Source organism: Vanacampus margaritifer, chromosome 15 (assembly GCF_051991255.1).
Source record: "Vanacampus margaritifer isolate UIUO_Vmar chromosome 15, RoL_Vmar_1.0, whole genome shotgun sequence".
Taxonomy (NCBI): domain Eukaryota; kingdom Metazoa; phylum Chordata; class Actinopteri; order Syngnathiformes; family Syngnathidae; genus Vanacampus; species Vanacampus margaritifer.
Window position 1 is genome coordinate 20,419,113 of NC_135446.1, and position 24,647 is coordinate 20,443,759.

General features: G+C 40.9%; 1 protein-coding gene across 2 annotated transcripts; it reads right to left on the minus strand.

Moving 5' to 3' along the window:
• Positions 1-436: 436 nt before the first annotated feature.
• Positions 437-23,145, minus strand: sfmbt2 (Scm like with four mbt domains 2). 2 transcript variants are annotated; one of them, XM_077543413.1, is made up of 23 exons: positions 22,985-23,145; positions 22,560-22,755; positions 20,666-20,757; positions 17,785-17,919; positions 16,047-16,147; positions 14,007-14,247; positions 13,182-13,196; positions 11,568-11,656; positions 9,961-10,210; positions 9,499-9,596; positions 8,807-8,905; positions 8,369-8,599; positions 5,399-5,525; positions 5,217-5,330; positions 5,066-5,108; positions 4,898-4,965; positions 4,631-4,764; positions 3,688-3,797; positions 3,423-3,598; positions 1,594-1,760; positions 1,262-1,522; positions 1,053-1,169; positions 437-972 (listed from the first exon to the last, which is right to left on the minus strand). In XM_077543413.1, exons 4-23 carry the CDS (start codon positions 17,867-17,869, stop codon positions 832-834), a joined length of 2,667 nt encoding a protein of 888 aa, XP_077399539.1. In that variant the 5' UTR covers positions 17,870-17,919; positions 20,666-20,757; positions 22,560-22,755; positions 22,985-23,145; the 3' UTR covers positions 437-831. The 2 variants fall into 2 exon arrangements, with proteins under 2 accessions (XP_077399539.1, XP_077399540.1); XM_077543414.1 differs by lacking the exon at positions 13,182-13,196.
• Between the last annotated feature and the right edge of the window lie 1,502 nt (positions 23,146-24,647).

Sequence of the window (24,647 nt, forward strand, 5' to 3'; positions counted from 1 at the left end):
AGTACAGCGAAAACTCACGCTCGTCATTTTATTCATAATATATCAATGTAAAGCGCCAATGTATTTTAAAAGGGTTATTGCACTTTACCGAGTGAGGTTAGCTCGGACCTACCTTTAAAAAAAATGCTTATTTTCACTTCTGTCATGTGATTTTTGTATACAAATTGTCTTATTTCGAGCAGCGCACAACAGTTTATGTTCATATATAAACGATCACAATTCTTAAAGGGCCCGCTTGTCTTTGAACGATTGTGAGGACTTTATTTTGAAAATCTTGTAAGGAGGGGGGATGTTGTCTGAGGTTGATCAGGAAACAAAAAGCAGGTCTTGTTTTAAGTTGTGTGACATCCTATAATGATGGTTTCAGGTGGAAAAAAAAAAAGACGAAGTTACTTGTTCATTATGTTGTCATGGTAACAAAACAAGGCAAACATGGTACAAATCAATAGAAATTTATTTACTTATCAAAATATCAGCAAACAAGACATTTGCATAGATGAACAAACAACAGCAGTCAGTTGGTTGGAGTTTACGCAGCTAGCAACAGGAGCACATTTTGTGATGAATAAAGTTAAAAGAATAAATTAAAAAGATCTTTCTAAGAAAAAAGTAAATAAAGCAGTAGAGCCTCATAAAGAGAGCCTGGCAATAAATAGTCCACATATATTAATTAATGGACTGTTAAATATGTATAAATTAAATGTAAATTGCTTTAACAAACAAAAAACAAGTCTGTTGGCGTTGTGTGCTTTTCTTGCATGTTTTTGACGTTTCTCTCACAGCTTTGGATACATTTCCTGCAAGGGGAGGAAGAAGTAGTAGAATCCGGGGTCAGTTCGCATACTGTCTGTAAAAAGCCACTTTGACGCGCTCAATGTGGTGGCAGAGTTTGATGGCGGGCCCGAGCTTCAGGTCCATGCACTCCTGCACGGTGGGCAACGTCAACAGCAGCATGGCCTGCCCGTCGATGTCCTACAAGCAAACCAGAATAATGGCGTGAGGTTCCCCCCCCCAGGTGGGTGACGACGGCGCTAACGGGCGCTTCGGCTCACCTGCTCCTGGAAGATGTTGGCCAACGATGCGCAGTCAGTGGAGTTGATGAACTGGACCACTTCCTGTACGCTCCACTCCAGAGGGTTTCGGTCCAGAACGAGGGGCTCCTCCTCCTCCTGCATCGTATTTATTCATTGATTTACATTTAAAACCTGAAGGTGGTCGCCTCAGGAAGAAAAAAAAAAAAGCACCAAGGCATCTGTGTCACCTGTGCGTCTTCTTCTTTGGGTGCTTGATACTTGCTGACCTGTTGACGGGTGGACCTCCGCCGCCCCTCTGGCCCCTCCTGGCTGCCGGCGGTGGTATTGTTACCGCCGGCCGTCTCGGCTTTGCGCAACGTTGTCGCGCGGCGTGGGCGGGCCCCACTCGTGTCCACCGAGGACGCGTCGGTCAGATCGTCGCGGGGTTCCGAGCTGGTGCCTTCGCTGCCCGACCGCGACGCCCCATCTTCTTCGTCTTCCTCACTTTCCTGAGACAGGACGGGAGAGTAAGCGATCAGTCGATTTTTTTTGCCCAAATGTGCGGCAGCGGAATTCAAACCTGAGCCGAGCCGGCAGCGCTGTAGTCCACTGCTGAAGTGCGCCGCTTCTTCTGCACGAAGATGCTCTTCCGTTTCTTGCGCTTTGGTTTGAGCGGCTCTGCTGCTGCTGCCCCGTCCACACCTCCGGCCGGCTTGGGCAGCTTCCTTTTCTTCCCGTAGTAATATGCTGCACACATTTGAAACAACGATAAACACTACAGGTGGAAGACAGACTCACTTGCACTTTGTACTTATGTAGACGCATCCTTTGCAACAGGTGACTAATATTATTCCAACTTACAGTCAGTTGTGAATTTTTTTAAATTCTTTGTATTGTATTTAACATGTAATTTCTGTATTTTTTTAATTTGTAAATATTTTTTTCTTATTATCTCATTCACTGCCATTGACGGCTATAGATGTCAAAAATTCATTTGAACTATTTCTATTAGTTTAACTTTTTTTTCTTCACTTTTGTTAACAAGAGTATGAAAACCTAGACAAAAAATTATTGTACATTTAGAACATATATCAAATTTGTGATTAATTGTGAGTTAACTATTGAAGTCATGCGATTAATTACAATTACAAATTTTAATTGCCTGACGCCCCTAATTTTTAATAATCTTTTCTTTTGGAAAAAAGAGATGATCTTTTATTTTTTTTAAATGTCTTGAGTTTTCATACTCTTGTTAACAAGTGGGAGAAAAAAAGTTAAATATAGTTAAAATGAATTTTTGACGTTTATAGCCGTCAATGGCAGTGAATGAGTTAAAAACACATTAAAAAATATTTAGTTTTTTTTGGGTGGCTGGAACGGGTTAATCATTTCCATATAAAAAGTAGGGGTGTCAAAATAAGTGCGTTCAATTTTTTTGTTAAAATAAAGTTCCTTTAACGCCACAGATTATTATTATTTTTTTTTTTTTTTTTAAACGTGCGATTAATGAACGCCCCTTACTTGGAAAGCCTGTCGTGGTTGCAACGCAGGACACGTCCACGTCAAAATCTTAGCAGTAATAAATGTAATAATAATAATGCATATATTTGTGGAGACTGTGGTCAAGTTGTATTTTAAAATTTTAAACGTGCAAAATTTCACAAGATACTTTATGTTAAAGATTCGATAGCTTTTAAAGATGAAAAGAAAAATTCACTGGGCTGTAGTGACAGAAAAATGACCTCAACACAAATCAATATCACAATTCGTTTTGTACAGTACAGTTGATCTTTTTTTAAATTTTAACTCAATTTTATGAATTTTAACTCTTTGACTGCCAGACGTTTTCAGAAAAGGGATGCCGTGGGTGCCAGCCGATTTAAGCATTTTGACTGATCTTTCAAGGTCCACAGAATATTATGTGTTTGGACTATGGAAACACACATACTACCAAATGAAAGATTGGACTCTCATCTTATCAGAAAAAAAAAAGTTGGTTTCTACCTTATTCCGTTTTTCAGTAATCAACAATAGAAAATGGTTAGTTTCACCTCTGTTTTGAAACAAACGTCTTTTAACGTCTTTGGCACTCCTCCCTAGGATTTTACTAAACGTTATTTAACGTTTTTGGCAGTCAAAGAGTTAACTCAATTTTATGAATTACTATGAAATGACTGGATCAATGACTAATTTTAACTCATGTTAACAAGAGTATGAAAACTTAAAAGATTTTATTATACATTTATTGTCAATTTAGACCAGATACTAAATTTGCGATTAATCGTGAGTTAATTTTTAATTGCCTGACACCCCTTATAAAAACATGTTCACGATGACTGCAACATCTCATCCGAAGTCGTAGAAAGCGCAGATCAAACAAACGTTATTTCCAGCGCCGCCGCCACTCACTGTATTTGGTTTTGGTCTGAACAAAGCAGCTCTCCGGGCACTTTTGGGGTACGAGCGTGGGGCCGACGAGATTGGGGCAGCACTGCAGCTTGATGCACACTTTGCGACAGAAGTCCGGGATGAGCTCGGCCAGGCGGACGATTTTGATGCTGGAGCGGTACGTCTTCCCTTTATATCTGCAGGAACCCGAGACAGGACCAATTTTTAGCGGGAGGAGCGTGAGGACGGCGTGTGGACGACGCACGCTGGCTGGCGTTGTCCTCACTTGGCTTTCAAGGTCTCCTCCTGGCAGTCCCAGCTGGGATCCTCCAGCTCCTGCAGCTCCTTGAGGACGCGTCCGGGCTTGTAGGCGGCGTTGATGAGCATGGTGAGGAGCTGCGGGTCGCACAACACAACACTCGCATGGAGGACCAAAAATCATCAAATAAAAAATACATATGGATAGAAAAAAATTCCATTCAAAAATTAAATATATGTAAATTGAAATTCAAAAAATAATCTACACATAAATATAAAAAAAAATACATAAATTAATAATAAATAAATCCATTATCAATACATAAATATGTTTTGCTCATATTTTTCATGCTGCAGCAAGAAACACGTCATGAAATGTTATTCAAATGAAGGGGCGGTCCCAAGCGTGTCTTAGGCTAAACTGACTTGACAACTTCCAAGTCGCAAGTTGTGATGATAAACAAGATACTTTGCCGGAGCGCTCCTTGCAAGCCGCCGAGACTTCCTTGTTTTGCCAGTGAGAGAAAACTCCACCAACTCAAAGGCAGTTGGCGAAGGCGGAGTCCAACCCAAGACGTGTTGGCTTAGGACCACCCCCTCATTTGAATAACATTTCATGCTGACAGCATCTATCTATTTATTGATATTTAAATCTATATATTTATTTCCATATTTATTTTTTGTGTATTTATTTCCATATTTATTTTTCTATTTTTTGTTTTTTATTTGTGTATTTATTTATGCATAAATAAATATTTTTGTGTTCATTTCCATTTATATAAATTATTTAGAATTACATTTTTGAATTATATTTTTCTATCTATTTTTATTTTAGCATTTTTTGGTCTTCCATAGGAGTAGATCCTCATCATTTCAATTGACTATGTTTGACAGTTTTCTACTGTAAAAAATGTGCCTTGGCTCAAAAAAGATCCGTTACCAAACGACGGTCACGCAATCGCTTCCCTCACCTCTTTGAGAACCAGAGTGCACTTGCCAGGCCCGACCGTCTGCGGCAGCTCGGCGATGCGTCCCTTGTTGAGGTACGGTCCTGAGAAGCAGCGATGGTTGACAAACACCTTGGAGCAGCAGTAGCGTCCGTTGGCTGCCATGTTGGGGAGAAAACGTGACCACAAATGTAACTTCAATGAAGTCATAATCAGATTTATTCCATCTCGTCGTCTTTGTGGCTTTAGGAAATAAACGTGTCCGCATTCATTCCTTCATCCACTTGTTACCTGCGTCGTTGGGGGCAGGCTGGCAAAGATTGGCGGGAGGTGGCTCCACAGGGTGAGAGGGCGCCAATCTGTGGTGGGGGGGGAAAAAGGGGGGGGGGCAAACAGCCACATCACAATTCTAAGAAAATTCAGCTTTCTTTGGAGAAATTTGTAAAGACATTTTCTTACTGTTTCTCCGGCTGGACCACCGCAATCTTCCGTTGCTTCCCACCTGTGGAGGAACAGAAATAAGTCTTTAAAGTTGGTTAGATGTGAAAAAAAATTCAAGGAAAATTTGTCGTTTTATGTGCCAATAAATGTTAAGTGTGTGCGTGCGTACAGGCAGGTTTCAGTGGCGGGTTCAGAGGGTACGAGTTGGCCTCGCACCAGCCCACAGGAAAGATGTCCATGGACTCCACGTCCACGATAGTCTCACAAAACGGCTTGGCCACACCTGTTGGCAGACCGCCCCGTTGACTCCGCATCAAAACACGTTTGAAACGTTTTTATTTTTTTTTTAACCTTCCAGTCGCAGCCACAGCAGGCGTCCTCGCACTTGAGTAATCTGGGACATGCAGATTTCCGCCGGCCGCTCAGGGTGCACCGCCTCCAGCCACGTGCCCTTGGTAAATGCCCGAGTCTGCCACGTCTGTACGCACAGTAGCCATGTCATTAACTCATTTGCTCCCAAAAACGTATAAATACAGTGAGGAAAATAAGTATTTCACCCCCTGGTGATTTTGTGAGTTTGACCCTTTACAAAGAAAGGAACGGTCTATAATTTTCATGGTAGGTTCATCTTAACAGTGAGAGACAGAATATTAAAAAAAATCCCAGGAAATCACATTATATTAATTTTAAACATTTATTTGTCTTTTATTGAGGAAAATAAGTATTTCACCCCCTACCAACCAGCAAGAATTCTGGCTCCCACAGACCCAGGGACAAGATTGTAGACCTGCACAAGGCTGGAATGGGCTACAAGACCATTAGCAAGCAGCTGGGTGAAAAGGAGTCAACTGTTGGTGCGATAGTTAGAAAATGGAAGACACACCAATTGACCATCAATCTCCCTCGGTCTGGTGCTCCACGCAAGATCTCACCTCGTGGAGTGAACCGGATCATGAGAAAGGTGAGGAAACAACCCAGAACTACACGGCAGGAGCTTGTTGATGATATCAAGGCAGCTGGGACCACAGTCACCAAGATGACCATTGGTAACACACTACGCCGTAATGGATTGAAATCCTGTAGTGCCCGCAAGGTCCCCCTGCTCAAGAAGGCACATGTACAGGCCCGTCTGAAGTTTGCCAATGAGCACCTGGATGATTCAGAGGAGGCTTGGGAGAAAGTGCTGTGGTCAGATGAGACTAAAATCGAGCTCTTTGGCATCAACTCGACTCGCCGTGTTTGGAGGGCGAAAAAAGCTGACTTTGACCCCAAGAACACCATCCCCACCGTCAAGCATGGTGGTGGAAACATTATGTTTTGGGGCTGTTTCTCTGCTAAGGGTACAGGACGACTTCACCGGATCGAGGGGAGGATGAATGGGGCCATGTACCGGGAAATCTTGGGTGAGAACCTCCTTCCCTCAGCCAGGATATTGAAAATGGGTCGTGGATGGGTGTTTCAGCATGACAATGACCCAAAACAGACAGCAAAGGCAACAAAGGAGTGGCTCAAGAAGAAGCACATTAAGGTTATGGAGTGGCCTAGTCAGTCTCCAGACCTTAATCCTATAGAGAACTTGTGGAGGGAGCTGAAGCTTCGAGTTGCCAAGCAACAGCCTCGAAATCTTCAGGATTTGGAGAGGATCTGCAAAGAGGAGTGGGCCACAATCCCTCCTGGGATCTGCGCAAACTTGGTGACCAACTACAAGAAACGTCTGACCGCTGTGCTTGCCAACAAGGGTTTCTCCACCAAGTACTGAGTCATGTTTTGCTAGGGGGTGAAATACTTATTTTCCTCAATAAAAGACAAATAAATGTTTAAAATTAATATAATGTGATTTCCTGGGATTTTTTTAATATTCTGTCTCTCACTGTTAAGATGAACCTACCATGAAAATTATAGACCGTTCCTTTCTTTGTAAAGGGTCAAACTCACAAAATCACCAGGGGGTGAAATACTTATTTTCCTCACTGTACGTTCTATTTTTTTTTTTTATGTTTTTTTTTTTTTTTAATGCTACAGCATACAGAAGGCTTTGATGCAGCCTCTGAACTGAAGAGAATGGTTGAAGCAATGGTAGTTATTACAAAAACGCCAGCAGGTGGCAGCAGAGTATAAGAGATCGACCAGGGCCATGTTGCTAAGAACTGTTTTCTCCACTGTTTTAAACAGATTTGTGAAATATGATGAAACTTAGCTATATTCTAATGCCAATTGCTACAAAAAGCCGGGAGCGAAGGGGGTTGCTTCAGTGAAAATGGCTGGCAGTGAAAGAGTTAAAGTTCAAAGTACTAGAGTATGTGAATGTTGATACTAGGGGCAATTAACTCTTTGACTGTGCTAGAGTAAAATCCTATGGAGGAGTGCCAAAGACGTTAAAAGACGTTTGTTTCAAAACAGAGGTGAAACTAACCATTTTCTATTGTTGATTACTGAAAAACGGAATAAGGTAGAAACAAACTTTTTTTTCTGATGAAAGATGAGAGTCCAATCTTTCATTTGGTAGTATGTGTGTTTCCATAGTCCAAACACATAATTTTCTATGGACCTTGAAAGATCAGTCAAAATGCTTAAAATCGGCTGGCACCCACGGCATCCCTTTTCTGAAAACGTCTGGCAGTCAAAGAGATAAAAATTGTAATTGTAATTCATTGCATGGCTTCAAATTGTTCTCACGATTAAGCGCAAATTTTATATCTGTTCTAAATGTACAAAATGTACAATAAAGTATTTTTTTTCGAAGTTTTCATACTCTTGTTAACAAAAGTGTCAAAATGTTAAACCAATAAAAACATGGCTGCATTTTTTTAGTCTTTGATACAGTAATTACATAATCATAAAATTGAATTAAAAGATGTACTGTAAAAAAACGAGTGTGATATTTATTTGTGTTGAGGTCATTTTTACTGCCACTAGTTGGCATTATTGACGGTGATGAAACCTGAATGCATTTTTCTTTTCACATTAAAAGCTATCTAATCTTTAACTTGGAAGTAGCTTGTGAAATTCTGCACATTTTTAAAATTGTAAAATACAACTTGACCCCCAGTCTCCACACATTTATGCATTCCTATTAAATTTATTACTGCTAAATTTTGACGTGGACGTGTTTGCTGCGTTGTGACTGCAATTCCCCCAGTTGTTAGTCATTAATCGCGCGTTAAAAAAAACGAGTGGCATTAAAGTAACTTCACTTTAAATGAACTCTAAATGAATGCACTCATTTTGACACCCCTAGTCGATGTGAGTTCACTTTTTCTTTTGACAAGATACGCTTCCTCATTGAAACACACGAACGCAGTCATAGCGAGGATGTCTTACGTCAGCGAAGCAGGTGTCGGGAGCGGCTTCGGTGCCGCCCTGCTTGAGGTAGTCGGCCCAGTCAAAGTCCTGACCCCGGTATCCGCGCGGCCTCTCTAAAACGGCGCCATTCTTTAAGCACCACTGGATGGGCATGATGCCCGGGGAGTTGGCGTGACACAACGCCGAACGCGGCTCGCCGTCCGCCGACAAGTCGTCCACTGTGACTTGGAAGTAGTCGTCACTGAAGACCTGGAAGTGGACGCTCAATTTGGATTTCAGCGATTATAGCAACTTCAAAAACAGCCGATTGGGTTTCTTTAACCAATCAGATTTTAAAGTCGATATTGGTGCTATTGGTGGTGGATTTAGTCACCACGGACGGTCCAATGTCCCAAACACAAAAGCCCAAAAGAAGCTTGAGAGCTCAATGACGACCACAATAATGATGAGAATTACCTTGGTGACAGAAACGGGGCAGATCTGCAGGCACTCCCACAGAGCCATCTCCAGCTTCATGCCCACTTTGAAGGCATGCGAAGGAAGATCGTCGTGGTCCTGACATGGGAGAGTCAAACAACGCCAGCCATTGTTAACTCATTTGTTCCCAAAAACTTACGAATACGTTCTATTTCAAATGTTTTAAGTGTCCCAAAGACGTATTTATACCTTTTATAATGTGTTTTTTTTTTTTTTAATGCTAGAGCATACAGAAGGCTTTGATGCAGCCTCTCAACTGCAAAAATGGCAGAAGAAATGGTAGTTATCACATAAACGGCCAGCAGGTGGCAGCACCGCAAAAGAGATCAACGAGGGCAATGTTGAAAAAAAAAAGCTTTAATTTCTAAATCGATTTATGAATAATGATTAAACTTAACTATGTTCTAATGCCAATTGCTGCAAAACGGAAACAGATAGAAAAATACTTTTTTTCTGATGAAAGAAGAGACTAATCTTTCTTTTGGTAGGTTCCATGTTTTTATAGTAATAGAACACAATATGAATGAGTGAGTGAATGAGTTAAGATGGATGAAGAAACATCTCAGGTTTTTGGAAGCAAAACACAAAATATGGTTTCTGGGGTCTCAGTTTGAATTATTTTCTGTCAACTTATTATTTGCAAAGTGTGAAAATGTGACAAAAGCACTGACTTTGAACACCTCAAGCGGCACGGCACTCGTCTCGCCATCTCGTCTGGCGTCATCCAAAGCTCGCTCCCAGTCGGCGGCGTCCTTCAGGGACCGCAACTCTGTAAGAACAAAAACGATTGCAACTACAGTCATTTCGGGACTAGAAGCCGCTACTTTTTTCACTTGCATTCGACCCTGCGGCTAATACAAAGGTGCGGCTTATCCATTCGGTCACAAGGGGGCGCACTATAAGGGAAGCGCAAGAAAGTCAGGCAGAGCAAAACAAACCAAGTGAGCCCAAATACAGTAGGAGAGACAGAACCAGAGCGTGACAATTTGCACCCTCATTTTGGAAAATAAAGTAACGGGAACATTAAAACACCTGCGGCTTACAGTCTGGTGCGGCTTATAGTCCAGAAATGGCTGTAAGTGTGCTAAATTACTTTTAATTGGCAAAAGTGGTTAAGGTTAGCAGCTGGTCACCTTTGGGCGGCTCCAAAGCCAGCCGGTTTTCCTGCGCCCACCCAAAGGGTCGCAGCCTCACATCCAGGTAGAAGAGCCACGCGTCCCACGCCTGGTGCTCGTCCGCGAGGCCGGCGAGGCGGAGACGCAGCCGGCCGCCCACGTTTTGGACAACGCGCGCCGCCCAGTACAGGAACGGGTCCGACGTGTGGCGGAGTTCCAGGACGGATCCCTGGGCGATCAGGTCCACTGTGTTCTTTCCTCGTAATGGCTACAGAAAAAAAGATGGGAGGATGTGATTAGTCTGGAAATCATTTGCAATAAATTATGTCCTAGCATTAAAGGGGTAGTCAACCTTAAACATATCTTGACAATAATATGTTATATGTGACCTCACTATTCTAAACATGACATTCTGATTAATATTACATTTGTGGAATATGAGTTATGCAGCAAAATGCAACCATTTTTATCCATCTCAGGGGGCGGCCATTTTGCCACTTGCTGTCGACTGAAGATGACATCACAGTTGGTCAGGGCTCAGACAACGACCAATCTCAGCTCACCTGTTTTCTGAAGCTGAGCTGTAGTCGACAGCAAGTGGCAAAAATGTCCGCCTTCTGATATAGATAAAAAGTGCTACATTTTGCTGCTAAACTCATATTTATATACATATATCCACTAACACACTATTAACCAGAATGCCATATATTAGGACAGACACAACAAAAATAAATTCTTCCCTACCTTTGCTATGGGCAAATCTGATCCCTACATAAACACATATTTGCGAAGGCATTTTTTTAAAAATTATTTATCAAGTAAAGGCATCTTTTCTAGAATAAAATGCATTTTACAAGTGTGTTTTTAACTACTAAATACTTTATATATTCTATAATGTTGCCCTTTTTTCCTCTAAAAACATGAATTTGTTAATGTAAGGTTTTCTTTTAAAGGCAACTTTTTAATTCCAAAAGCATTCAGTCAGGTTTAATTGGTGTTGAATTTTTTTTCCTGTTTAAAAAAAAAAAAAAAAAACTGCTAAAGTGGGACTTTCACTTTCCCTTTGACACCCAAATGCATGCAAGTTAATAAAAGACAACCTTTATTCTCAACCTTATCTTGTTTTGTGTCATCAATGGTGCTCATTTTGCAAAGCAGAATCTTCAGAATGAATCGAAAATATGACTTTTATGACATTTTAGAAATATTTGTTTCTCTGTATTTGCTCACACTATACTGAAAAAAGATTGTTGAATTCACATTACGAAACAGTTGTGTGCATTAAAATCCTGTTTCTCCAACATGAATATTATACAAAATAAAATCAGTCATGTTGGTGACACATGATTTTATTTATTTTATTTTATTATTTTTTTTTAAATGTTTTTTATTTTTCCGGAGAAATGTCAAATGGGTAAAATTACCGAATGAACAATTGAGCTCTCCGAAAAAAAAAAAAAAAGTGACACATGATTTAAATACGTGCAAACCATAAACAAGGTTCCAATCGCACTAAGATTTCCCAACCTGTGGAAACGCCAACAAGCGAGCACGCATCTACACACACGCAGTTGCGCACACACACACACACACACACACACACACACATTGACGGACACTCTCACCCCCTCCAGCAGGTTAGCAGGCGCCGTCCTGGAGCCGGTCAAGTCGCCAACCAGAAACTCTGTCCAGTCTCCGTGTTTCTCCCGGATGGCTGCAAATGCACGGAATAAAAAAAGCAAACACGTAGAAGAAAATGAAACAATATCAACAATTCACACGTGCTAAATTACTACTTTCTGCAAGCATGCATAGAGTTTCTATTTTTATGCAAATTTTCGTGTAATGGAAACCTACACTGTAGTGTTCATTTAACACACAGTGCTTATAAATAGCTGACTGTGTCAATCAATTATTTGATTTCATAATTAGATACCAAATGGAAATTGAACATGTTTATTTTTGCTTGTAAAATGACTCGTAAATCTCATTTTGCCGCTTATGAGCTTCTTCTCTTGTTGCTACTGTGCTGGACGTTTGCATGCACACAAGCACTCCTGTGTGCAGAAATAGATCAACTATTTTTACATGTCCTGCACAGCAGCCCCCCCCCCTCACCCCCCCCCCCCCATACTCTACCAACATGGACAAACAATTTGCTTTTTCTCCATGTTTCCATTCCAAAGGCGGCTCACACACACATGCTGACTTTCACATAACATCAAGTGCATAATTAACCTTGAGGGAGGGGATTTTACACCCCCCCAATAACACGCACACACGCAGACAATCTCCCCTCCCCCGCAGGCCCAGACTGCACCAAAGCTCAAGTCTCGACAAATATGCCGCCGTTTAACAAGCAAACAAATATGAATATATGTATGACATTAGCATATTTTGCTTCTTCGCGCACAGCAGCTTCAGTTTGGATAATCAATGCGGTCGTTAAAAATGATAAAAGCAGATGCCGTTCAGTGCTAATGGGTGCAAATTGACTTGGGATTCCCGCACGAGTCGCTACTTCCAGGACTCTTTAAAGAGGCGCAGGACGCACGGAAATGGCCATTTTCATTTTAGCGACGGTTCCTCAGAATCAAACGTCACACTTCCTGTCCATCCTGAACTACAAGGCAGCCATTGGAGGGATCGAAATGCGACACACTTCCACTTTTGCCGAGTCATGATTTGTCTTTTTGTGGGAGTGGGAGTAAAAAAAAATTCCCTCCAGTGTGAAGATGCTTGCCTTACTGACCTCGAGGCGCCAGCCGAAGCCAAAACACAGCACGAGCATGCGGGGAATGTCGCCCTTGCGCAATTAACACTTGAATGTTGTGTGTGTAAATGCCGGGAGCTTCCAAACTACATTTGTTGTAGAGGTAAAAATGTTGTGCTGCAGGCTCAAGTGGGGAATAATGATTTAACAAAGAGCTCCCCAATATTAGCAATCTAGAAGCTTTTCTGTCAAATTCAGATTTGCAAACGACTAAATGAATGCTATAGATTGGGCAAGAGCAACATTTGTGCTGTGTCATCAGCCCCCCCCACCCCCCGGCAGGACCGTTTATCTGTTTCTCTCCGTCTCATGTTATCACAGAGCGGCACCAACGCAAGGTGCGCTCGTTTTGTGCGTGTCACTTATCACTTGGCGTGCAAGCAGCAAGAGGGCTGAGAGGACATATCCTACGAAGGAGGAGGGGGGAGGGGGGGGGGGGGGGTTCGAGGCTCATGCAGCAGCTTACCTTTTCTCAGCTTATCTGAGAGACAAAAAGAGAAGAAACCAATGAAGAAAGTGGAAGAAGTAGCTTAGTGTTTTATAGATATGATAAAAAAGGGGGCGGACGCTTTTGTTTTGTGTCAGTGATTCCCAACCAGCGTGCCGTGAAAAGGATCCAATTTCATTGAATTTGTTTTCTAAAGTAAAATAATGTATCTCGGCTCAATAATATGGAAGACCAAAAATGCCTAAATCAAAAACAAAAGTAAACATTTAATTCTATTTATATATTTATTATTTTGATTTTGAGAATATATTTTTTCATTTTTTAAATTTATTTTCACTTTTATTTATGTATATACGTTTGTTGTTTTTATTTCCATTTATATAAATTTTCATATTTATTTTTTAACTCTTTGAATGCCAAAAACGTTAAATAACGTTTAGTAAAATCCTATGGAGGAGTGCCAAAGACGTTAAAAGACGTTTGTTTAAAAACAGAGGTGAAACTAACCATTTTCTATTGTTGATTACTGAAAAACGGAATAAGGTAGAAACAAACTTTTTTTTCTGATGAAAGATGAGAGTCCAATCTTTCATTTGGTAGTATGTGTGTTTCCATAGTCCAAACACATAATTTTCTGTGGACCTTGAAAGATCAGTCAAAAGATCAGTCAAAATGTTTAAATCGGCTGGCACCCACGGCATCCCTTTTCTGAAAACGTCTGGCAGTCAAAGAGTTAATCCGTTTTTATTTTCAGTTGTATTTTTTTATTTTGCTATTTTTTTGGTCCTCCATACAATAACGGTGGGGAAGCACTGTATCCTGTTCCTACAATCCGCAAGTCACCTTGCGGGGGCGCGAGGGTCTTGAGGTTGCGGGCGCACCAGCCCACCGGGTGCAGCTCGGCTGTCATGACGTCACACCAGAAGTCGGCCCTGCGGTCGTCGCCGTAGCCGCTGAAGCGCAGTAGCAGCAGCTGGCCACACGTGGCCACGATGGTGGCCACCCAGTACGTGTCGGGCGAGCCCTTGTTGGCCACCTCCAGCTTCATGCCCGCTTGGAAGCTGCTCTGCAGGCTGACCTCCACCTGTCAACCACACCAATGATAACTGGACTAATGCGATGACGGGGAAATCTTTCCAGCCCCTAAAAAAACACTTTGTTGTAAAAGTTATAGATAGGGCTGGGGGAAAAAAGTCAACCAAGTCGTATGGGACAACTGCAAAAATGCGTCCATTCTAGCTATTTTAATAACTTTAAAAAAAACATATTTGCGGCACCTGCAAGTTGCCGGAACCAATATTTCGTGTTTCCGCACGGACACTTATTGCTAACGGACTGCGGCCGGTCATCACCAAAACACTACTAAGATGCTTTCCAGGGTTTGTGGCCTCTTTAGACTGAAAAGGGAGAAAATTATCATCGCATGCCTGATGTTTGTAACAAAACAATCCACGTTTAAAAAAAAAATAAATAAAAATCGCTAAAGAAATAATAAAAGCGTTCTAATTTATTGGAGCCAAACACACGTAAGATGGTGGCCTCACGTGCGTTAGCAACGAGACAAGGTGCTATGGACTATCTATGTTAAACATAGAGCAAGACTCAACTCCTCCAAGCGTAGCACGCAGGCTAAACCATCCAGAATTTGCCGTAAGGACTATTACTACGCAATAACCGAACCAAATTGACACAGTTGGCCACAGTTTCCTTAACAACAGACGCAAGGGAAGTTTGCCAACGCGGACGCTAACGGACCTTAGAAACGAACTCACTTTGCAATACCATTAGCTAGATTAGCATTAGCTAGATTAGCATTATCAAGTACGAAGCTACAATAAGCAAGTAGGCTACTCGTGATGTTTATGGATTTCAAATGGAATGTTAACCAAAGGAAAACATCAGGGTGACGGCGCGGGATCCTGGAACATAAAGTAAGTTCTTTGAAAAACCTTTGCGTAGAATTGGCGTGCCGCATCAACCGCCAGAGGCTGCCAACGAGGCTTAGTAATCAAAAAGCGCTATTTAAGTGCACTCCATTTACCATTTAATATTTTGATCAAATTGGAGTTTTCATATGTTGGACTATGGAGTGATTTTCAGGAAAAGGACAGTAAGTAAGTGATTTGAGTTCATTCGGGGCTAATGCTATTCGCAAACCGTTAAGCATAGGCTAATGTTTGTATTTGTGACATATGTGTGTGCAGAAGATAAGTAACAATGAGAATCTATAGCCACTAAATTCAACTCGCGTTCAACCTTACTTGGCAAAAAAAAAATGGCGGGGGTGGGGCGATTATTCGACTGAATAATCAATAGGAGACAAAAAAAAAAAAATTTTAAGTCGTTAGTGACAGCACTAATTAAAGTAATCAAGAAAAATGGCACTATATTGTTTGTACAAGAGTTTCAGCTATCTGGAATGTTCGGTATCCCCCTCATTTCTCCGGGGTTCGCTGTAAAAGGGAAGTCAGAAATAAACAATGACCACCCATGTGACTTCCTGCTGCATCACTGCAAGTGTGCTGGATCGCTCTGCTTGGCTTATGTAACGCGCTGCGTGTGTGTGTGTGTGTGTGTGCGTGCGTGAGGAAGGTCCTAAGAGAAAAGAGCGTTCGCGAGCGGGAACGATGAGCGCTGTTACTTTACTGGATGGCATCTTTCCGGGCGCGCTTCCACTCGCATCTCCGCAGAAAAGCGGAACCCACGCGGCCTCGTTACTTCCTGGCTGACATGTTTGTTCAAACGCAACATCTCAGCCTGAGTCATTGTTGGACATCAAAGCGAGCACTTAATGGATAAAAGTAAGGCCTTCTTTTGTGTTGTGTTCTGCTGTGCGTCAGAAGGAAACGTTACCAGAGGCGGCTTTTAAGCGGGTCGACTCACGTGTTTGAAGGCGGTGTGCGGGGCGGCGGTGGCCCCCGTCTCCTCCATGTACTCCTGCCAGTTAAAATCCGCCTCCTCTTGCTCCTCCATGGGCTCTGGGTCTAATTTGACGAGAAAACCAACAGCAAAATGACACACGGAGGCAATATCTGCAGGGACAGGTTTTTGGCCAAAAAGACCCGAAAATAGTCGCTTCAAAGCAAAATGCCAGACTTCCTGTGTTTTTTGGATGATGGCTTCTAGAGGCTTTTTTGTAGGTCTACTCGTGATGGGCATGCCTACCAAATTTCATGTTGCTAAGTACACTGTAAAAAAAAAAAGAGCAATATTTACTTTTTAAAAAACTAGTAAAGTTTTTTCACTTAGAAATTGTAAGTAAATTTTACAAGGAGAGTTTTGAGTACATTTTACCAATTAAAAAAAAAAATCAAAAAAAAAATCAAAAAAAAAAAAGGAGAGCAATGATGATGACATGTTAAATCGGTAAAATTACCGAATGAACAATACTGAGCTCTCCATAGAAAAAAAATAAAAAAATAAAAAAATAAAAATAAAAATAAAAATAAAAATAAAAATAAAAATAAAAATAAAAATAAAAATAAAAATAAAAATAAAAATAAAAATAAAAAATAAAATAAAAATAAAAATAAAAATAAAAATAAAAATAAATAAAAGAAAGTTACGTAAAGTTTGAGGAACAAACCATCAACCTTCAGGTTAGGAGACTGCCACTCTACCACCTGAGCCATGCCGCTCCCGCAGTCTATTTTTATATTGATGGTGTCAGGCAGAATCCTTGCACCTCCAAGAGACCAGTTTTGGTCTCAATATTTGGACACACCAGCAGTTAAGTGGCAAACAGAAACAGCAAGAGTGGCATGGCTCAGGTGGTAGAGTGGTAGTCTCCCAACCTGAAGGTCATGAGTTCATTACTTAGAATTTCTGACTGAAAAAAACTTTGCTAGGTTTTTTCAAGTAAATATTACTTCTTTCTTTTTTTTAACAATGTTAATCTGGCTTCGGGGCGGAATTTTCCAAATAAATCCAGCGGGCAAGAAATGACCCTTAAACAGCGGTTTCAAAGTAAAATCGAGACTTCCTGTGTCTTTTTGAGAATGGCTTCTTGAGATTTTTTGTGCGTCTGCTCATGGTAAGAAATGTGTACCAAATTAGAAGTTGCTAAATCAAACTGTCTTTTTTTTTTTTTATTCAGGGCATAAGGATACCTGGAAAGTAAACCTAAAATGGTTGCTAAAATCAAAGTGGTTGACTTAATTATAGACTTTTTTTGTAGGTCTACTCATAATAGACATGACTACCAAATTACAGGTTGCTAAATGTAACTGGCTTTGTGGTCAGAATTTTCAAAATAAATCCAGTGGGGAAAGGAATCTCTGGAAATGACCCCTAAAATGGCTGCTTCAAAGCAAAATGGCTGACTTCCTATATCTTTTTGGGCATGGGTTCTTGGGACTTTTTTGCGAGTCTACTCATGAGGGACATGCCTGCCAAGTTTAATATAGCCAAGTGAAACTGGCATCAGAGGCTGAATTTTCAAAAAAAGAAATTCAGGGCACAACGGAAAAAAAAAAAAAAAAAAACTAAAATGTTCTCTTTCAACCAAAAAGCCTGACTTCCTGGTTTGTTGGGCACTTTTTTTGTGAGCATAAACAAGCCTACCAGTGCCCGGTGCAACAGATTTCACGTTTAAAAAAAAAAAAATTAAAAAAATTCTCACCTGAGTTCAGCTCCTCCTCTTTCCCGTTCGTGGGACAGACGGGCGGTTTGGGTGCCTTCAACTGATCCTGGGCCAGCGACTGCATCCTTGCAACCTCAGACCCCGTCACTGCATCGTGCGCTTCTCATGAAACACCTGCATAGAGAAAAGAAAAATAGACTCATTACATCAAATTTTCCAAAGAAGCACAAACATAAAACGGCGGTCGGTTCCTTAATAACCGTTGCCAGGAAGTTGCCGGTGACAAATAAAACAATGGAAAAACCCCAAGCCGGTAAGGCACAACCTCCTTGGCAGAGGTAACTTTTTAATCCGCAAATAGGTAAGCAAAAAAATGCTTGTTATCATTCCCGGCAGTGTATGCGATGTACCGGCAGAATACGTGGACCGTGCACAGCTGAGCTGCCGTGAGATAAGCAGCAAAGCGGCAGAACTGGAAAGACATGAGCCACACAAAGTAGTGCAAAGTCATCTCACTTTTTACAGTACAGGAGAAGAAAAAAAAAGAAGTTTGAAAGCAAAGATAATTGTGATAATTACTCCTCTAACAAGCAATCATCGGCAGAATTCAGACAATGTAACAAGGAGTATTTAGGCCACACTGAAAATAAAATAATTACACAAACGGACAAAATAAAGTTGTCGTATCCTGAGAATAAAGACAATGTTTTTGAAGGGAAAAGTTGCTATTCAAAAGAATAAAAGGGAATTTGTTTGAGGAAAAGTCACAGTCGCAGTGAAAGAAGTTACATGAGAATAAAGTTGGATTGATTTGGAGGAAGAAGGTTTTAATTTCACAAAATACCAAGATTTACTAGGTGAAAAAAGTCATAATCTCATAGGAATAAATATTGAAATATCATGAGAATAAAGAGGTCATTTTTTTCCCCCTTAATCATCCTGTGGGAATTTTTCAAAGATTACTTTTATAAGAATAAGACAAAAAAATAATTCATCATAAAAGAATAAAGGATGGTATATACTTTTTTTTTTTTTAAATCTTGAAAAATGTTGAAATCTTACAAGAATAAAGCCAGATTTATCAAGAAAACAAACGTATAAGAAGAGCTAATTAGACAAAAGCGGATGTTGTAATGTTACAAAAAAAAAAAAACATTATTTTTTGTTGTAATTTGTATTAAAAAAAATCTTGGAAAAAAATGCAGTTTTATTTACCAATAGTTACGAATTTACAACTTTTCAGGGTGGCCTTAAAACACTTTTGCTAAACTAAAAGGTAATTTCTACACAATATTAAATCAAAAACTTAACCATAAGGTTACACTGTGTACACACACACACACACACACACACACACACACACACACACACACACACACACACACACACACACACACACACACACACACACACACACACACACACACACACACACACACACACACCCTACAGTGGCTCCTGCATACAGCTAGTGCGTAAACAACAAGCTGAGCTAATTTGCCTCACATGACGCCACCCCCCACTCACACACACATACAGACGCCAGCACACACACACACACACACACACACACACACGTCTTGTGTTTGTCATCCAGTCCTGAAGAAGCAATGACTGGTCTCCGCTGTCAAAAGTGCACTCAAGTAACAAACAAGTGCGTCAAATGAGGTGGTCAGAATATTAGAAACAACTTAAGTCAGCGTGACGCTCGACTTATTTGATTTGTGCAAAGAATACACAACAGGAAATGAGTCAGTGGCCAAAGACTTTGCACATTTCCCTCCCAAAGTCAGGCTGACACTTATTATCTGTGTAAACATATTTTACACGCTTAATACTTTTCTCTGAAGGGGTGGGGGGCGGGCTCAAAGAATGCTGCTTTTTTTTAAGATACAAAATGGCTGAACGATTTATGCTGACGTCTTTTTCTCCCCCACATTCGAGCTATTTTTTTGTTTTGTTTTGTGCCGGCCGGGTTTGGAATCTTGCATTGTTTGGAGCTGAACGCTAATACATGTGATGCTAATGGCTCATGTTTATAAAACGGCAGCGAGATGATTTTCAAATGAAGAAAATCTCTCCAAAATCAAGATGTCTCTCCCATGTTTTGAGGGTTCGGGTTTGGTTGGGGTTGATGAATTTGCTGAAAACGCAACATTGCCCTGTTTGAGCGCGAGATGTGTCAACGCTGTTTAATTATCAATTTGACTCGTCAGTAGAGCTCAACTGCTTGGATTTGAGCTCCGGCACAGTTTTTATGAGTAGAAGATAAAAATGGTCAATCTCATCTTGTTGTATCAATTATTAGACAAGTTGAGGCAACTCACACTCTGAACAAAGCATGTGTACGTTTAGTGTGAACATGTTTGCGCAAAGTGTGCGTGTCGCAAGCGTGAGGAAAGATAACCAAGTTCACGGAGTGAATTCGGCTCCAACCATGCGACGACTCAGCGTCACTCACAGCACATTTTTTGATTTGAATATCTGGAAATTAATTCATTATTTTGCCACCAAAATCCCTCTTTCAGTCTTGTTTTGGTTGTGTGGTTAGAGGTGTAACAAAGTCATTTATTTTCACAAAAAAGCACGTTTGCTCTACTTTTTGGTCAAGATAGTAACAAACTTCTTATCTGGTGTGAGCAGACAGCCTACCACTTACCTTGGGTGCTTAAAAATATATTGATTTGTCTTCTAACTGCACTAAGAAAATAAATTGCCCAGTTTCTTGTATTGGTTGCTAAAGGGTTACAAGCTTAATTTCAAATCGTTTTATTATTATTTCCCATTAGCCGTGTGCACGCGCCCTTCACGAAAGCAGCGCCAAAAGCTTTAATGGAGGATTTAGCAGATTAACTACAGCTGCACGGCCGCGCCTTTTATTGCATTAGCGCCTATTAAGGTTCTCCTCTTTTAGACTCACCCGCAGAGGTGGACGAGCTTCCTCCAACTGCAAGGTTTGCTGCTGATGAGTCTTTTTTTCCTCTCGGCTTCTCCTTCAAGTCCTCAATGACGCTTTGGGAAAGGAAGAACATATTTTACAGGAGAAAAACCTCATGGCACACTAACAAACTTGTAAAAAAATAAAAGGGAGAAGAAAACAGAAAAAAAAAGATTACATTTTTTTCCACGATAAAAATTCTTAACCATTCAAGTACTGTTTGGTTAAGAATTATATATATCTTTTTTAGTTCAAGTTGCAACCATGAATTAAGTTTTCAAGAAAATAAAGAATATAGTCACATTTTTTTATTGATGAGTTTGATTTACTGGAGGTAAGTTTTGAATGCTGTAATGCTACAAGAAAAGGCAGTTCAGATTTTAATTCCAAATTTTTATAGCAATTTTTTCTTCTAGGGATAAAAACTAAGAATAATAAAGTTATCCTTTTTTTTTTTTTTTTTTTTTTTTTTTTTTTTTTTTTTACATAGAAATAAATATTACTTTCTATGTTAAAAAGTAAAACCAGATGGAATCCTAAATGGGTAAAAACAAGGGTGGCCTACATGGGTCACGTATAGTTTGCCCACTTGGAACCCAGTTTTGGCCCATTCAGATCACAGTTCAAGGCCATTAAAAAGCAAACACAGGTGTTACACACATGACCCCCCACATGAAATTACCCATTTGGAACCCACCTAAGACCCAATCAAAAAACCCATATAGCCCCATGTGGGCTAACACAGGTGTGCCCCTGGCGGAACCCATTGAGCAAAACCAGATGAGATGGAACCCATGCCCATATGCCCATGTGAAAGCCCACATGAGGACTAATGTTGGCTGGGATATGACAAGGGGGGAGAAATAATTAAGTTATATTTTTGGAAGAAAAGTCTGAATAAAATCGTCACAATTTTCCTTACATCTAAAAAATAATTTCCAAATAGTCTTATCTGCGCCAGCTACTTGATCATTCGTTTGAGGGATTGTGTTCATCCAATGTTTACTTTTGTTATTTAAAAAAAAATCTACGACAATTCTACAAGCGTATAATTTTAATTTGTCTGATTGAAAAAGGCAGCAAATTTGAACCCAGTGCCCGGAAATGAACATTGGAAATCAGCACAACTGCGCACATTTTGGTATACGCGATCATACGAAGCGATCAAAGTGAAAGAGGAAACGTCGTCGCGTTGTGTTCTGTGCGGTCGTCATGTCATGAGAAAGAGGGAGGAGGAGGCTGAGGAGCAGCAGGCTGCCTCGGCGGAGGGTCATGTACTTTACACACTGCAAACTGCGGCGGAAAAAAACCCGCACGCACTCGCACAGTGCTCACTTTGAATTTAATTCACTAAATCTCGTGTGTGCGCACCAAAAGAGACCAAAGTGGGCAGTTGGCACGATGCGGGTGTATTTTTTCCTCGCTCAAAAGATCTTTTAAAGTGGCAGTTGATCAGCGCAGCGCCATGTTGGTCGGAGTGACGCTGCCTTTGAAATTTTGTGCTGGTTTACTTTTTGTTAACGCACCTTTCCTTGGCCACAAAAAAAAAACAAAAAACAAAAAAACAAACTAACAAAAAACAGTGAGTCATCAGCATTGGCTCATTTATGAACTACGTCAATATACTGTGACATCTTTCAAAGCGACATTTCCGGGTCCAAATAACCGCATCACAAAGACGTTTTTAGCACGAGACACTTGAAGCAAGTTAAGATAGCGAAAACACTTTTTTTCCCCAATATAAAGCGCCAATGGGGAGCTTAAACGCTTTCAAACAAGAGGACATAAGTCCCTCCATGTTTATTTGGTCGACAAAAACGAACTACAGCAGCATAAAGTGCTCCCTCCCACCCAGCGGAGCAGTCACCTGTCTTACCTGGCCGCGTTTTTCCCCCCTTGCCCTTCCAGGACACTTCCGGCCGGAGCCCCCCCGCTGGGTTTGCTCCCGCCTCGCCTCGGCAGAGTCAGCACGTCTCTCCGCTCCCGCTGCTGCCCCCGTTCCAATATGGCATCTCGCTTCTGCGCATGCGCATGCGCATAACATCGACCCCTCGTCTGAAGCCTTCAATGACCTTAAGTGCAGTAAAATAAAATAAAATAGACTCAGCGACAGTTCAAGACTAAAGTCGACATTTTGATCAGGATACTATCTAATTAGAATAATTAAAAACCCTTAAAAAATATCTTATTGACAAATATTAGACGTTAGTTCACATAAAGACGTTACCAAATACACTATAAGCTTGGTTGCCTGACCATTTGGCTCGCGTGTAAAAGCACTACATAATTTTCCTTGTTTACCAGTATTTTCTTGTCCACTTTACTTCCCCCAACAACAAAAAAGGCTCTCCAGTAGTTGAGTAAACCGCTTCATCCGCGTCTCCTCCTTCCTTGTTAAGTCAACAGTAGCCTCTAGTGGCGGCAAGCAATAGGGCAAAGCTTTATGACGGAGACAGACAACGAAATAAAAGAGAGTAAATTCATCTTTGAACGCCCCTCATCTTTGATGCTCTCATATCACGTGGAAGGACGTAGGCCTCAAGACATGGTTGCCATTTTTTTTCAAGTCACAAATGTTATTTTATTTTTGTTTCGTGGTTGATGCCGGAAACCCCCTTCACAAACTCGTGACTGTCACACAAAACCACATCACCATTATCATCCTCTAAAAGGACAACTTCTCAAAAATACATCGCGAGATCGCCGAGATGACAGAAACGTAACGTTTTTTGTATGTATGTATGTATTTTTTTGTTTTGTTTTTGCTTATGCTATGATGCTGTTTAAGGCAGTGACACGCACACGCACACACACAAACACGTACTTATATAATTATGAGGATATCCATTGACATGATGCATTTCCTAGCCCCTTCCCCTAACCCCAACCATCAAAAATGATTGCTTACCCCAATTCCTTACCCTAACTTCAACCATAACCTAATTCATACCTAAACTCTAAAACCAAGTCTTGACCCTCAAAAGAGGTCTGAATTTGTGGGGACCACCAAAATGTCCCCACAATTTCAAGTCGGTTCCCACAATGGTAGTTAAACCTGGGAAAACACGCGCGTATAGGCCCCACAATGTAACAAAGGCACACCCCCACACAAACACACACGCGCGCGCTCACGCACACACAAAAGAGCGCGCGTGCAAACCTTCAAATTGAACAGATGGTTGGCGCATGCGTCCTTTACCGTTAATCTGCTCCTGGGGAGGTTTTCCCGTGCGCCTAACAGCGGATTAGTGCCTACTTTACACCCAAACGAGGCTCTTTGTTTCGTTTTTAAATGTTAAATTCCTTCTTAGACAAACCTTAAGTGAATTTATTTTTGTAATCCAAACTGACTGTAAATAGCTACAACGTTTCTAACCAACTATTACAAAGAACAATTTCCTTAGCAGAGAATATTTCCTTAGCAGTTAGCACAGTGTTATTTATTTACTTAGTTCAGTTGTAATAAACTATTATTTCACAAGTTGCACTGAAAGGCAGGACCAAAACCGGAAGTTGTCCAAATGTCTTCAAAAAATAAAAGCGTTATCCCTGCTACAAGACGGAAGTGCAGGAGGAAAAAAATGTAAAAGGAGGTTGCAGGTGGATTTTATTAGATTTAAAAAAATTTTTTTTTACCAGTACTCGTTGAATGGCCGGCAGTACTTCGCTAGTCCACAAAGTGGAGGAAAAACTCTTATTTTGACACAAGAAAACCGGAGGCTACACTATCTATTTTTGCTACTTGACAGTTGTTTTCCCTCAACCAAAACATGTATGTTGGGCGAGAAAAATCGACTTGTATGTTTGCTTTTGTTGCCTTATCAGCAACCCTGGCCGCTAAATTTCAAGCTCTCACTTTAGTTCGCGTTAATCACTCGACGTCAACATTGTGGTGACTTAAAAAGAACGAACCGAGGAGTTGGAAGTGAGCTGCGCTTTTGTCTGACAACGCGTCTTCATCGCC